The 14,669-nt window shown below is 39.8% G+C and overlaps 1 protein-coding gene across 2 annotated transcripts in view; it reads right to left on the bottom strand.

Annotated features, from left to right (window-relative positions):
* The window catches only part of Ric1 (RIC1 homolog, RAB6A GEF complex partner 1), an 84,579-nt gene that overhangs the window by 28,257 nt on the left and 41,653 nt on the right, over nucleotides 1-14,669 (bottom strand). For both annotated transcript variants that reach the window (XM_021192608.1, XM_029535354.1), the window contains exons 5-11: nucleotides 11,508-11,650; nucleotides 11,249-11,385; nucleotides 9,486-9,577; nucleotides 7,849-7,937; nucleotides 3,857-4,001; nucleotides 2,877-2,925; nucleotides 946-1,098 (exon numbers count right to left, since the gene is read on the bottom strand). In XM_021192608.1, the coding sequence (XP_021048267.1) occupies nucleotides 946-1,098; nucleotides 2,877-2,925; nucleotides 3,857-4,001; nucleotides 7,849-7,937; nucleotides 9,486-9,577; nucleotides 11,249-11,385; nucleotides 11,508-11,650 (808 nt within the window). The remainder of the gene's footprint in view (nucleotides 1-945; nucleotides 1,099-2,876; nucleotides 2,926-3,856; nucleotides 4,002-7,848; nucleotides 7,938-9,485; nucleotides 9,578-11,248; nucleotides 11,386-11,507; nucleotides 11,651-14,669) is intronic.

The raw sequence follows: 14,669 nt of genomic DNA, 5'->3' as shown, positions 1-14,669 counted from the left end.
GCTTCTGCAGGCTGCCCTCTCCCTGGCAGTGCACCGGAGCAAAGATGGCTCTTCTTCTGGCTCAGGCCTTGAGACTCCTCCCAGGCAGACACCCCTCCTTGGGCGGGAAAGGTGCCGGGTGACTGGAGCCAGAAACGGGATCTTTCCCAAAAGCTTCTACAGGCTGCCCTCTCCCTGGCAGTGCACCGGAGCAAAGATGGCCCTCCTACCGGTTCAGGCCCGGAGACTGCTCCAGGGCAGACACCCCCTCCGCGGGTTGGAAAGGTGCTGGATGACTGGAACCAGAAACGGGATCTTTCCCAGAAGCTGTGTCACTTCTCCAGGCCACCCTCTCCCTGGCAGTGCACTGGAGCAAAGATCCTTTTTTTTTTTAAGTTTTATTTAATGTATGTGAATACACTGTCGCTGTCTTCAGACACACCAGAGGAGGACATCAGATCCCAGTACAGATAATTGTGAGCCACTATGTGGTTGTTGGGAATTGAACTCAGGACCTTTACAAGAGCAGTCAGTGCTCTTCCCCACTGAGCCATCTTTCCAGCTCCCACCTAGTAATATTTTGAAGTAGTATCTAAGTAGAACATACTTTGGAAAATCTTACCCAGATAAAGGCTAAATTAGTCAAGTTATCTTACATGTAAGTATGGCTTCTTTAAAATTGCTTGTAGCATTATTTTTTGTAAAAGAATAAAACATCAAATACAAACAATACCCCCCCCCCCAAATAAACAAACAAAAACCAAGTCCAAAACATGTTCAGAAATAAGACTTTGGCATGAATTCTATAGAAATATTTCAATCACAGAAAATATACAAAGAAAGTACAGTTAACAATTTTAGAAATATATTAAAATCTGTGGGACATAGAAAAGGGTCTAAAATTCTGCCATAAGAGACATTCAAAACAAAACAAACAAACAAAAAACCCCAGTTTTAATTACTTACCATACAAGGGTTTACAGTGAGTACGCTCTTGATAAACTGAAATAGCAAAATGCTGGGCTCATTAACTGTACTCCTGAGGTCAGTCTCAATTTGAGTGTGCTGAGAACCCAATCCACTGATTACCCATAAGTGATAGCCTTCTGCACCCCAGCTCTTGAAGAAAAAAAAAAAAACAACACAAAGTTATTTTGATTTCTTTTATAACTTCAGTTAACCACTGAAAACAGTCAATGTATGAAATAACCCCTGGCACAATTCTATTCTTCTGAATACTGGAGCAACAACGACAAATAGCAGACAAGAACCACATCCGGGGTAAGACAGCTAGCTCAGCAGGTCAAGATGCTCGGTGTGAAAGTGAGCGGATCTGAGCCTAATCCCCAGAAGCCACGGAATGATGGAGAGAACCAACTCCATAAAGTTGTCCTTTGGCATCCACATGGAAACCTGCTCACACATACACACATCATCCACATCATCTATACAGACACACAAAATAATTATTTTTTAAAAAAATAGAATCAATGATTCTTGTTATCTAGTACATCTTAACTCTCATCCGAGGAACCCACCGTCATTGCCTTCTACTTAGAGTGGTAAAACACTAGATAACGTTCTCAGCTTCAATTTCAGGATTACACTCCTAAAATTCTTTTATAACATCTCAATTTAATTGACCTGGTTTCGAGCTCTGACTATGACTAGAAGTTCAGTGAGAAAGTCTTTATAACAGACGCGACCTTTGTATACAGCAAAGAGCCCTGGGTTGGCTGTTGGCTGTGACACATGTTCTCATTCAGCTTGACCTTGTTATACTGTGTTGGTCAAGGTACCTAGTTTCTCTAGATAGAGGTTTCTTCAGTTGAGAAATGTACAATAAAAGATTTAAATATATTTCTCTAAGCCCAATCGATATTGACATTCTGTAACTAGATTCCACCATAGAATTTTTGAAGCTAGTAATTTTTAATATGTAAGCAAGCTTCACAAACTGCTGAAAATTGTTTAATGGTAAGTAACTGCTAGGTGGAGATGACACAGGCCTATAATCCCAGCACTTGGGAGGAAGAGGCCAAGGCAGTTTGAGGCTAGCCTGGTCTACAGAGCAAGTTCCAGGACAGGCAAAGCTAAACAGAGGAAACCTGTCTCAAAAAAACCAAAAAAAATCAAACAAACAAACAAAAAAAAAACCAAAAAACAAAAAAAAGAAATAGGAAAAAACAAAAGCTAAATAACTGTTTATTTCGTGTGTGTGTGTGTGTGTGTGTGTGTGTGTGTGAACCTGTTTGTGCACAGGTACACATGGAAGCAAGATGATACCCTGTTCTATTGCTCTCACTTGATTTCTTTGAGGTAGGGTCTCTGTAAACCTGGAGCTAACCGCTTGGATCTTTTGTCTGTGGTTGAAATACCAACTTAGTGAACTGATAACAATAGTTAATACATGCAACTTCAAGACACTAACTAGTAGTTACAGAAATATTATATGAAAACTTGTGTTTGTGTGAGGTATGTGGAGTGTGAATGTACAACCGTGTGTGTGTGTGTGTGTGTGTGTGTGTGTGTACAGAAGCCAGAAGAGGTCATTTCTCAGAAGCATCTACCCTATTTTATTTTATTTATTTTTTTTAAGACAGAGTCATTGCAAAGGCAAAGGCAAGAGGATTTTCAAGGCTAGCCTGGTCTATACACTTTGAGGCTAGCCTGGTCTATATACTTTGAGGCCAGCCTTGGTAACAGAGCAGGAAACCTCATCTTACATATGCAAGTAAATACATTTCATCAAAAAATGAACTATATGAGAAAGTATCTACTGAGACAAAACTCCTCTCTGATTTTGTGAGATCAATGTGAGAGAAAGAAAAGGCCCTGAGGTTCATAGGGTGTAGAGGTTTACGAGCTGCATCTGTGTTGAAACAGAAAGTACTCACCATGGATTTGATCTTAAGGGGATCTTTTTTGGTACCATCTGACCTGTAACTAAAACACAACAGAAACTTGATTGTCTTCCATGGCCTATAATATACATACCCTTAGCTTCAGCTTAAAAATAAATCAGATTGATTTTGTTCTTTTAAAGTAAAAATACATTAATAGTACCCAAAACTGAAACACTTATGCATTATTACATATTTCTATTTTAAAGCAGCACTTTTTGGTTCAGCTTTCCATAGTGCTATTTTTGAGACAGGGTCTTATTATGTAGCCCAAGCTGGCCTTAACATGAGGTCATATACATAACTGTGCTCACAAAAAGAAGTTTATTTCTCCTAGTGTTTGGGGTCAGTAAATACATTTTTACTAAACTGTAGTTTTAGGTGGGTCAATGTTTGGAGAATCAATATATTCTCAATAAGGTAAATCTGAACTTTACCAATTGTTTTGGTGTCAGAGTAAAACAGGGTGGATGGGACTGGAGGTCACATTAAGTGAGGTATACCAAACTCAGACAGATAGAGCGAGCATCACACTGTTTCTCCTATGCAGAATCTATACACAGGTCTGGAGTGAGAGGGGCTATGAGAGAAGTGTGTCCTGGAAGAAAGAAGACATGAGGAAATGAGAGAGGGTAGTGGGGCTAAGGAGCGACAGAGAAAACACCATGTTCTCTACCATGCATGCAGTCTAGATTTACATACGAATGCATAAGGCAATAAGGCAGTGTGGGGGGGTATTTAGTGAGAAGGGAAATTTGAGCAGAGTGCACTGATGTGCATGGAATGTAATACTAAGCTCTACTGTTGGCTACTATTTTGTACACTATTAAAAAATTTTAACAGTAAAACAGTTTGGTTTTTTTTTTTTAAATTTTAAGTAAAGGTAACTCTATGACTTGCATTTCTGAATATATGAGCTGTCAGGGAAACAATGGGTCACTTATCTAAAGTTTCTGTCTTTTTTTTCCACTCACGCAAAGTCTCCTCCAAGTGTACATATCAGCTGGGCTCCAAACACACTCCAAAGAGAAAGACCTCCATATTCCCAGGTTACTATTACAGCACTGTTGTCAGGAGACCATCTAATCAATTTAACAGCTCCTGTTTTGTTCCAGATGTCTGTGAAAAGATAGTGAGAAGGGTTAAAAAAGATTGTTCAGGAATACTTAGTACTTTTTACAAGCCATATAACCAAATCTGAACAAGCAGAAGGGCACAGACTACTTGAATTCTAACTAGGATGAACCCTGTCTGTGGAGGGTACTGAAAACACCTCAGGAAGCAGGTGAATTATGGGAAGTGAAGGATGGCCTCCTGTGATTAGCTAGAGTAACTACCACTGTGTAATCCTCAAAGCCTTTTGTTTCTTATAAACTGGCTTCTGTACCATTGGGATAAGGTTGCAGCAAACATTTTATGTAACACGGGTGATAAAAATGAACGTCGGGAGCAAGTATCTGCCTCTGTGGTACATCAGACAATATCCGACACGATTTTTCACACTGAAACCACGATGCTGAACATCTCAAAATACTGGAGAAGGTACTTTCCCTCTGCCAAACTCTGAGAATCTTCATTACTCACACAGCATGTGAGGGTCAGGAGATAAAGTTCAGAGCTTGCCCACACCTGGAAATCTAGTAAGGATACCAGGTAATGCCAAGATGATAGAAGCTGCATCCAAGGCACAAAGGAAAGAGAGAACCTGCCATGTAGATGAGGGGCAATTTTTCCATGTTTCATCCAATACACAGAACAGAAACAAAAGTCCCGTGACAGTCCTCAGTCACACATGACTCATAATTTGTGTAATTAATATAGTTAAAAAACAAAACAAAATATACCACTTATACAGAGAATACAAATTAAAGGGTTCTAATAGTAACCCAAGTGATCTTATAATGCAGTGCAAGTCCTGAAACTTAAACTGTCAGGAAACATCAGCTCTTAGTCAAAAATGCTAAAATATATAAATAGTCAAATCCCAAGAAGTATGTCAAAGCAGAGGCAGATTCAAAGTCTCTGGATATCAGGTTAGTGCAGACACAGCATAAAACAACCACTCTTCTTACATCGAAAGAAGCAAAAGGGCTGTCAGGTGCTGTAGTGGAGAAAAGTGCTTGTTATGCCAAGTCACGGACCTGAGCTTGATCCCTAGAACCCACTGTGGGGAGAACCGACCCTCCAAAGCTGCCCTCTGCCCATGACAAGCATGCTGAGACTATCTTCCCTCCTCCTCAATAATAAATAAAGTAAGACAAAAGTTGGGTGATGGCTCAGGTTATAAGATGCTCACCGGGTAAGCATTGAGACTGAAACCTAAATTTGGTTCACAAAACCCACATAAATGCTAGGCATGGTGCCATGTGCCTTCCATCCCAGTATTAGGGGTGGGGGTGGGGGCAGAGACAGGAAGATCTCTGGGGTTTGCAGTCTAGATGACCTGGGCAAGCTCCAGAGTCTGTGAGGAATCCTGTCTCGAAAACTAAGCTAGAAAGTACCCGAGGAAGACAAGTGATGGTTATTTCCAATCCAATAAGTGTACCCATTCCATTAGCACAAAAATGTTAAAAATGAGATCAAATATTATTCTCTTTATGGGCACTTAAAAAACATTATTAAATTAGGAGGACAGAGATATTAGGTAGGTTAGAGCCAATAACTTAACAAACAAAGCCTTTGGCATAACTTACATAACAACCACAGAGATAGTAAACATAAAGAAAACACAATGGGGATTTGGCAGCTCTTAATGTGCTGCATATGCTGAGACACTACTGGAGACAGACTCCAATTCTGGTGCCACCCTCCTCTCTTGTCCAAAATCACTTCCAAGGTTTTCTTGAAGCCTAACATAGCTACAAGACATATCTATGATTAATTAGAAGTAAGGAGAAAGTTGGAGTAGAGAGAGCTAACTCTGGGAGAACTTCTCGTTTCTCACTTTAAATACAAAAAAAATCAGAATATACGTTGATTGCTTCCTTCTTCATGCAAATGCCAAAAAGTAAAGGTTGGAACTCAGAGCTATTTTATGATCATGCTCTAACATGCAGTTTAGTACCCAGTATTTGAGAGAATAAACTGAAATCAGCTAAAGATTGCAGAGAGGTCTAGATGAGAAAACTAGAGGCTAAAACTAAATTAAGTGAGGACCAGAAAGAGATGAGGGATGAAAGGCTATTCCAGGGCCCCTTTAATTCACTTTATACAGAAATTCTTGGGCCAGATTCTTATATATTTCTTAATAATATTTACTTAGCGCATACATTATTTAATTGAAAGTTAGATTTGTTAAGCTTAGCATTACCACCAGTACAGTAGTTCCCTTTATCAGTGGTTTCATTTTTATACTTAATAACTACCCAAGATTAACTGTGGCCTCAAAGTATTAAATGGAAAAATTCAAGAAGTTAAAAACTTCAAAATTCAATTACACACACTGTTTCAGTATAGCAGAGCTTGTATTCATGAAACTCTTATTTTTCTTAATGGCCACAAAGCATAGGGGGTCTGGCAGTTCCAATATGTGTAAGAGAACATGGAAACACTGTTATAACAGCAGAGGTGAAGGGTCTTAATAAAAGAAAAAAAAAAAACTGTGTGTTGACTTTGATTGCTAAGAACAATCTTTTTTCTTGGGAGGCTGATGTAGGATGACTGCTACAATCTCAAGGCCAACCTGGGGTATACAGTTTCAGACAGCCTGGGCTAATGTGGGAAAGACTTTCTTCTCATGTAAAACTTAGGAAAAAGAATTCTGTACTGGTTTCAGCACCCAACATGTGTCATTTTTAGGCATCAGACAGTGACAGAGAATTGAAAAATAGGTTTCCACTGAAAAACTAATATGTATGTACATGCACATATGTTATAGACAGACAGAAAGGTAGGGAAGACAGACGGATGATGGAGAGATGAGAGAGAGAGAGGTTGCTACATCTGCCAATGGAGAAGAGGCTACCAAGATGCTCATGGAGTAGAACTTGAGCTAAGAGAAAGGGGCATCACCTACAAGAAGTCTTCTTCCCTTTGAGTCTTCTGGGACAAAACTTGAAATATAATCATAGATTAACTCTGATACTGTGATACCTGGGGGCTTAAAATCGGGTGTAGTAGACAGACATAGCCCAAGAACCTGCATCTCTCTTCCCCACTCAAATGTTTGAGAAAGGCCCCATTCAGTTATAATTTTTCTATTTTATTACCACTTATTTTTAAAAAGTTTTGTTTTTTTAACTGTGTTGTTTATGGAACACACGGCGATAGTTCAATACATGCATACAGAGTGATTATCAAAAGGGGGATCCATCTTCACTTCAGCTTGACTGGTTTAGAATCACCATGGGAACAAAGCTCTGGGTATACATGAGGGGAGTGGGCAGCACCTGGAGCCCCGGACCAGATAGAAAGCAGGAAGCAAGCTAAGCTGCCGAATTCCCCTCGCTCTCTGTTCCTGACAGCAGACACGCTGGACCCAGCTGTCCCATGCTCCCAGCCCCACGCTTTCCCAGCATGGCAGGCTGTACTTCCTTAAACTGCAAGCCAAAGTACATGCTTCCTTTCTCTTTTCAAAAATAGTTTGTGTGTATGGGTGTTTTGCCTGCACGCATGTCTATGGAGCACTTTGATGTCTGGCGCCTGTAGAAGCCAGGAGACAGCATTTTTCTCCTGGAACTGGAACTACAGATAGTTGGAGCGGCCATGTGTGCTGGGAACCACACGCAGGCCCTCTGGAAGGACAGCGGCTCTGAGCCGCTGAGCATCCCATCCTAAGTTACTTTTGTACAGTATTTTGTCACAGCAATGAGAAAACCAATGAATATACAGGTTATCTCTGCTTATACCTAATTTTTAAATAAAACATTGCCACAGGCCTTTATGTGTAAGGATCAGTATACAGAGCTGAAGAAGCGGCAGTGCTGGGATCCAACCTCACAGATGGAGAGAGACTTACTGTACTCACCAGGATACTGCTTTGCTGTGAGCTCTAGTTTATGCGACAGCAGCATGGCTCCTGTAGTGTTGTCGATTGTATAAACTTGCACACAGCCACTGTGAAAACAAACACTGTTAGTGAAAAATGGCCAGTAAAAACAGAAAGGCACTATCATGGGAATCTATGTTCTAGTGAAAGGTGTACAAGTAGAAAACCATTCTGTAAGTAATTAGTCATCAGCCTGAACAATGCTTAGGCAGTTCTGACCATTTTCTTTCTAAATATTCTAGAAATTCCTAACATTTCCCAGGAAACACATATATTGTTCACTCTACTATATAAAATTACAAAACAATGGAAACAATCTGAATACAGAGCAACAAGAGGAAGGAAAACACTGGTATATTCTTACAGTATCATATCTATAACACTGAAAGAAAGAGCTTTAGCAACATGCATTAGCCTGGGCAGCAAATGTATGTGTTCCACACATAGGCACCCTGTTCAGTAGATGTGTGTGTTCCACACATAGGCACCCTGCTCAGCAAATGAGTGTGTTCCACACATAGGCACCCTGCTCAGTAGATGTGTGTGTTCCACACATAGGCACCCTGCTTAGCAAATGTATGTGTTCCACACATAGGCACCCTGCTCAGCAAATGAGTGTGTTCCACACATAGGCACCCTGCTCAGCAAATGAGTGTGTTCCACACATAGGCACCCTCCTCTTATGCTTGCTTTAGGAGACAAACATAATAGGGATGACCACACATTTTTAAATTCTAAATAAAATATGGATAAATCAAATCATGAACATAAGATTGCCCTCTCCTCCCTGTTTATTTTTGCCCTCCCACCCTCCCTTTTTAAAGGAATTTACTAAGATTGGTCTAGACTTTACTATGTAGCCCAGGCTATAATCAATACCCTCAAATTCACAATCCTATTGCCTCAGCCCCTCCAACACTAGGATTTTAAGTGTGTCATAATGTTCATGGTTTAATTTTAAAACTCTCCATGGCATGGGTCACAGCAAAAACTTAAACAAACAAAACCCCAAAACAATACAAAAAAAAAAAACCAACTAATTTTACATGTGAGCTTTATGAATATTCACTAATTAAATAAAATGACATACTCATGTAAGGTCCTTGCCCCTCAAGCATAAGGACGAGCTTGCCACATAAGCATAAACATGAGTTCAATCCCCAGAACCCACATGAAAAGGCAGGCCCAGTGCCGTACACTGTACACCAGGGGGCTAGAGACAGGTGAATCTTTGGGACTAGCTGGTCAGACTAGTCTAATTAGTGAGCTCCAGGCAAGTGAGAGACACTGTTTCAAAAGGCAGATGGTGTTTCTGAAGATGTCCTCCTCAGATATCTTAAGGAATTAACAATAAAACCTGATGTCTTAAAGGATGAACAGGAAAGACCCTAAATTTTAATGTATTTATTTTTTATAATGAGTATCTCAACTTTCTACAGTTGAAACATCTTACTTTTACAAATTCAAATGTTCAGTGTTGGAAATCAGTTCTTTACCTTTGTTTCAAAATAATAAAACACCTTTATATTGTATATTAAGCTGAATGATAATTATGACAGGCATAATCAGGTACCTAAGTATGTTAAGATACCTTATGTTTAACTGTTATTAATTACCTTGTGCAACCAAAGGCCATCAGTCGGTATTTGTTATTTACTGCAACACAAGTCCCATCAATAACATCTTGTGGCCAAACTCCATGAAGTTGCTACATTAAGACAAAGAGTTAAAGCTTGAAAAGTGTTTCCCTAAACGTACTGTTGATTCAGTTTAACAAGGTATCATTTGGTTTTACCTACATAACAAATTTCTCACAAAGACTAACATCTAAATATTTTCCCTCAAGAAGCATAAAACAGTAAAGACAAAGGAGAAATGGAAAGCATTCACATTAGAAGCTGAGAAATAGTAAAGAGAGCTTAGAAATAGCTCATTCTCCATGTTGGGCACACAAAATACCTGGTAATTTGGGGGTCTCTGAAAGAACGGTAGAGTTGGGTCAAAGTCTACTTAGGGAGACTTGGTTCCTTGCTGAGCATATTCCTAATGTAAACAGACAACGAAGAGCAACTTCCACTCCAATAATAAGCTAAACATTTTTCCTTTGTGTGCGCATTAAAGAAAAGTCCAAGATTACACCTTGAGCCTTCTAGTTTTTAAGTCTTCCAAAGGTCAGAATATTGGGGTAGTCAGGTCTATGTACCCTCTGGAAGGGACTACAGGAATCCTTATAAGGAACACTGGAGAAAACAAAAGGGGAAAGGAAGAAAAAGGAGTAGAATAAGAGAAGTGAGGAGGGAAGGGACCAAAGGATGGACAGGACCCTTTAAATAAATAACCAGTCAACAATATACCAAAACCGAAAATAGTAATTTTACTTTGGATCTCTGCACAGCAGCAAAATCTATATATTTACTATCTAAAAATAAAAAGCAATAGCTTTTAAAGGAAATACAATTAAAAGGAAAAGGAGAAGAAAGAGTCTCCTTGGGATGATGCAAGTGATGATGAAGAAGAAAACCCAGAAAATACATCTTAGTTAAAGGTCTATTGTAAGCTACCAATCTGGAGAAGTCTGTCTGGAACAGGCCATAAAGCTCTAACAGAAAATTCTTAAAGAAGATTAAACAAACACCTAATGATTTAAAGAATGGTCAGTCGGTTTGGGGTTAAGAGGTAAGTTCATAAAGAATACGCTAATGCAGGGCTAGGTGACAACTCATCTAATGCAGGGCTAGGCGACAACTCACTGGGGTTGCTCTGCAAGCATCAGGACCTGAGCTTGACCCCCAGAGCCTATGTAAAAGGCCAAGCTTGGTTTTATGTACTTATAATTCCAGTACTGAAGGTGAGGACAGGCGGGTCTCTAAACTAGTTGGCTAGCTAGTTTAGTCTACTTCAAGCTCTAGCCAGTGAGAGATCAAGGTTGACAGTGACTGAGGAATGGGAGCCTTAGTTGACCGCTGGTCTCCCCCCTCCACACACACACACCCTTCATATACACAAACACACATGTGTGCATAAGCAAAGACATACATGCACATACAAAGAACAACTAAACATAAAGAGCCAAACAATTATTATGCAGAAAAGGAAAAACTAGTCATTGGCATATTATATAGTTTGTTACTAACAGAATTTATTTGCTGACTAATCTATAAACAATGGATAATAATCTCATTAAAATAATAACCTTATTGAAAAGATTTATGAGTGGGTTGGGGTTGGAGAAGATTGAAGCAAATGGATAAAGTCAATAACCCTGCAACTGCTTATATAGTAGGAATAAAAATTATGTGAACTAAGAGAACATAGGATTTGAAAACAAAGCAAAATTAATATATGCAAAATAAAATAATTTAAAATGTACAATCCATACCTCTGCAGTAAATCTACTGGATACTGGTGTAATAAATCCAACTTTACCATCATTAAACACAACAGCAAATCCATCAAGTGTGGCACAGTATTCCATATCTTTAATGTGCACATCTGCAAAGCCGAGGAATGAACCAACTGATGAAAAACACATAAATAGAGTAGGGTTATAATAAGCTATTATATCACATATTTGGGTAGTACTACCGTACACCCAATATTAAACAACTGGTTCCATCTCATATACAAAGTATAACTACCTCTAGATGACTGAAGGTCTACTGAAAATGGTACTGTAGACAGATTGATGGCTTTTCTTCCATTTGTCATTCCTTCCCAATGAATAAGATGAAGAAGTCCATCAGAAGTTGCAACAAGGAGATCTTCCAGCACAGACTGCAAACTGAAGGGAAGCAAGCAACTCAAGTCAATTACCTTGCAAGACAGCACACTGGGAAAGCAATGAATATAAATATAATAACTTTCAAAAATTGCTTCTGCAAGCTAGCTATTGTGGTGGACACCTTTAATTCTAGCACTCAGGAGGCAGAGGCAGGTGGGCACACACACACACATATATGGGGCGAGGGGAGAGAGGGGAAGAGAGGGAGGGGAAGGGAAAGAGGGGGAGGGGAGGAGTGAGAGAGAGGGAGAAGGAGAGGGAGGGGGAGAGGGAGAGGGAGGGGGAGAGGGAGAAGGAGAGGGACTGATTTAGTTTGTTCCAGATATAAGTTTTGTAAGCAAGGCTGAACATCAGTAAGGTAGGAGGCCTTAAAACTCCTTAAGTCAGCCTGGTGTACACACTCTGGTCCAGGTTGGTCAGGAATTAGACAATGAGACTCTGTCTTCTAAAACAAAACAGCAAAAATGACAGAAGGAAAATGCTTTAGCAGAGCCGATCATATCCTTACAGAACACTATGCGTCTACAACTTTAGTATAACTTAATCTAGGCTAGAAAGTAGAAATATTGAGGTAACAAATTAAAGAAAAATGGGGTGTCAGTGTGTCTTCTTCTTCAGTCGAAGAAGACATGGGAGAGGAAAAAGAACAGGTATAACGATCCAGAAGATGACAAACTGAAACCACAGAGAGGCCATGGAGTCATCCTCTACCACTGTCTTAAAAGTTTTCAAAACTAGAAATTCCTTACTGCATAATCTCAGCAGCCACACATATGACTATAGACCTGGAAATTAATAGAGCTCATAATCTCTATAATAAAAAAGCTGCAAATGACCAGACATACAGATAGAAAAACATGAATCAGAAGAAAAAGAAAAGGCCATCAATATAAATAGACTACTATACAATCCCAATGTTGGATTAGTAGATAAAATAATTGTGATATAAATGAAAATAATCTATATGAAGTCTGAGAAGACAGCTCAGCTGGTGATTCCTGCCTCTCCCAGGTTTGGAAGAACAACCTGAGTAAAGTCAGGGTCGTGCAGTTGCCAGTCTGTCCCCTTTCTCTGCAATACTCTCTCCCAGGGAAAGGTCAGATTCTGTTCCTGGTACCCACATAAAAAGCTAGGTATGGTAGCATTTACCTGTGATCTAGCACTGGAGTGTTGGGGAGCATGAATAGGCATGACTCCCAAGTCTGCTGACCAGCCAGTCTAAGCAAATCATTGGGCTCCAGGTTTAGTGAGTGACCCCATCTCAAAATAATGTGATGGAGCCAAGTGGTAGCAATGCATGCCTTTGATCCTAGCACTTGGGAGGCAGAGGGAGGTGAATTTCTCTGAATTTGAGGCCAGGCTGATCTACAGAGTAAGTTCCAGAACAGCCAAGGTTACACAAAGAAACCCTCTCGAGAAACCATTAAAAAAAGGGGGGGGGGATGCTGGAGAGATGGTTCAATGGTTAAGAGCATGGACTGCTCTTCTAGAAGTCCTGAGTTCAATTTCCAGGAACCACATGGTGGCTCACAACCATCTGTAATGAGTCCGATGCCCTCTTCTGATGTGTCTGAAGACAGCTACAGTGCACACATATACAAAATAAGTAAATAAATCTTTTTTTTTAAAAAGTATGATGGAGAGCAACAGATGTCACCCCCCCACACACACACAGGAGAATCTACATAAGATACTCCATTTATCCCAATTAAAAGTAAACAACTTGTTGAACAATGGCTGGTGTCCATTGTTAATGAATAGTTCTTCAAAATGTTGAAAAATGGGCCTTGTCCCAAGCTACCCAATTGCCACTCTCAATTAATTTTAGTATAAATGTCAAGCCCAACAAATTAGGTCTTTTCATGCTGTACTGGTTTTTAAAATATTCTGAATATCATCCTTAGTTTTAAGTACATATAAAAGATACACTGGCACAGGGGGAAATTTCCTAAACAGAACTCCAATGTCTCAGGCTTTAAGATCAAGAATTGATAAATGGGACCTCATGAAACTGGAAAGCGTCTTTTGAAAGGCACAGGACATAGCCAATAGGACAAACTAGCAACCTACAGATTGAGAAAAAAATCTTCACTAACCTCACATCCAATAGAGGGCTAATGTCCAAAATATATAAAGAACTCAAGAAGCTAACCACCAAGAAACCAAACAATCCAATAAAAAAAAAATGGGGTATAGAACAAAGCATAATTCATAACAACATAATCTTGAATGTTGAGAAGCATTTAAAGAAATGTTCAAAGTCCTTAGTCATCAGGGAAATGCAAATCAAAATGACCCTGAGATTCCACCTTATACCAATCAGAATGGCTAAGATCAAAAACTCAGGTGACAACACATGTTTGGAGAAAGAGAAACACTCCCCCATTGCTGGTGGAATTGCAAACTGGTACATTCACTCTGGAAATCAATCAGGAGGTTCCTCAGATATTTGGAAATATATCTACCTGAAGACCCAGCTATACCACTCTTGGGCATATACCCAAAAGATGCCCCACCATGCCACAGGGGCATGTGTTCCACTATGTTCATAGTAGCCTTATTTGTAATAGATAGAAGCTGGAAAAAAACCCAGATGTCCCACAACAGAAGAATGGATACAGAAAATGTGGTTCATTTACACCATGGAATACTACTCAACTATTAAGAGCGAGGATATCATGAGTTTTGCAGGCAAATGGATGAAACTAGAAAATATCATCCTGAGTGAGGTAACTCAGACCCCAAAGGACATGCATAGTATATACTCACTAATAAGTGGATATAAGCCAAAAAAATACAGAATATCCAGGATACAATCCACAGAACTCACAAAGACTAAAAAGTAGAAGTGGCCAAGTGAGGATGCCGCAGTCCCACTTGGGAGGGAGAAGAAAGCAATCACTCTGTGTGTGTGTGTGTGTGCGCGTGTGTGTGTGTGTGTGTGTGTGTGTGTGTGTGTGTGTGTGTGTGTGTGTGTGTGAGACCTGGTGTGTGTGTGTGTGTGTGTGTGTGTGTGTGA

The sequence above is a fragment of the Mus pahari genome, chromosome 1 (assembly GCF_900095145.1).
Source record: "Mus pahari chromosome 1, PAHARI_EIJ_v1.1, whole genome shotgun sequence".
Taxonomy (NCBI): Eukaryota; Metazoa; Chordata; class Mammalia; order Rodentia; family Muridae; genus Mus; species Mus pahari.
Note: the sequence above shows the minus strand (reverse complement) of the source record. Positions and strands in the feature narration are given on the sequence as shown.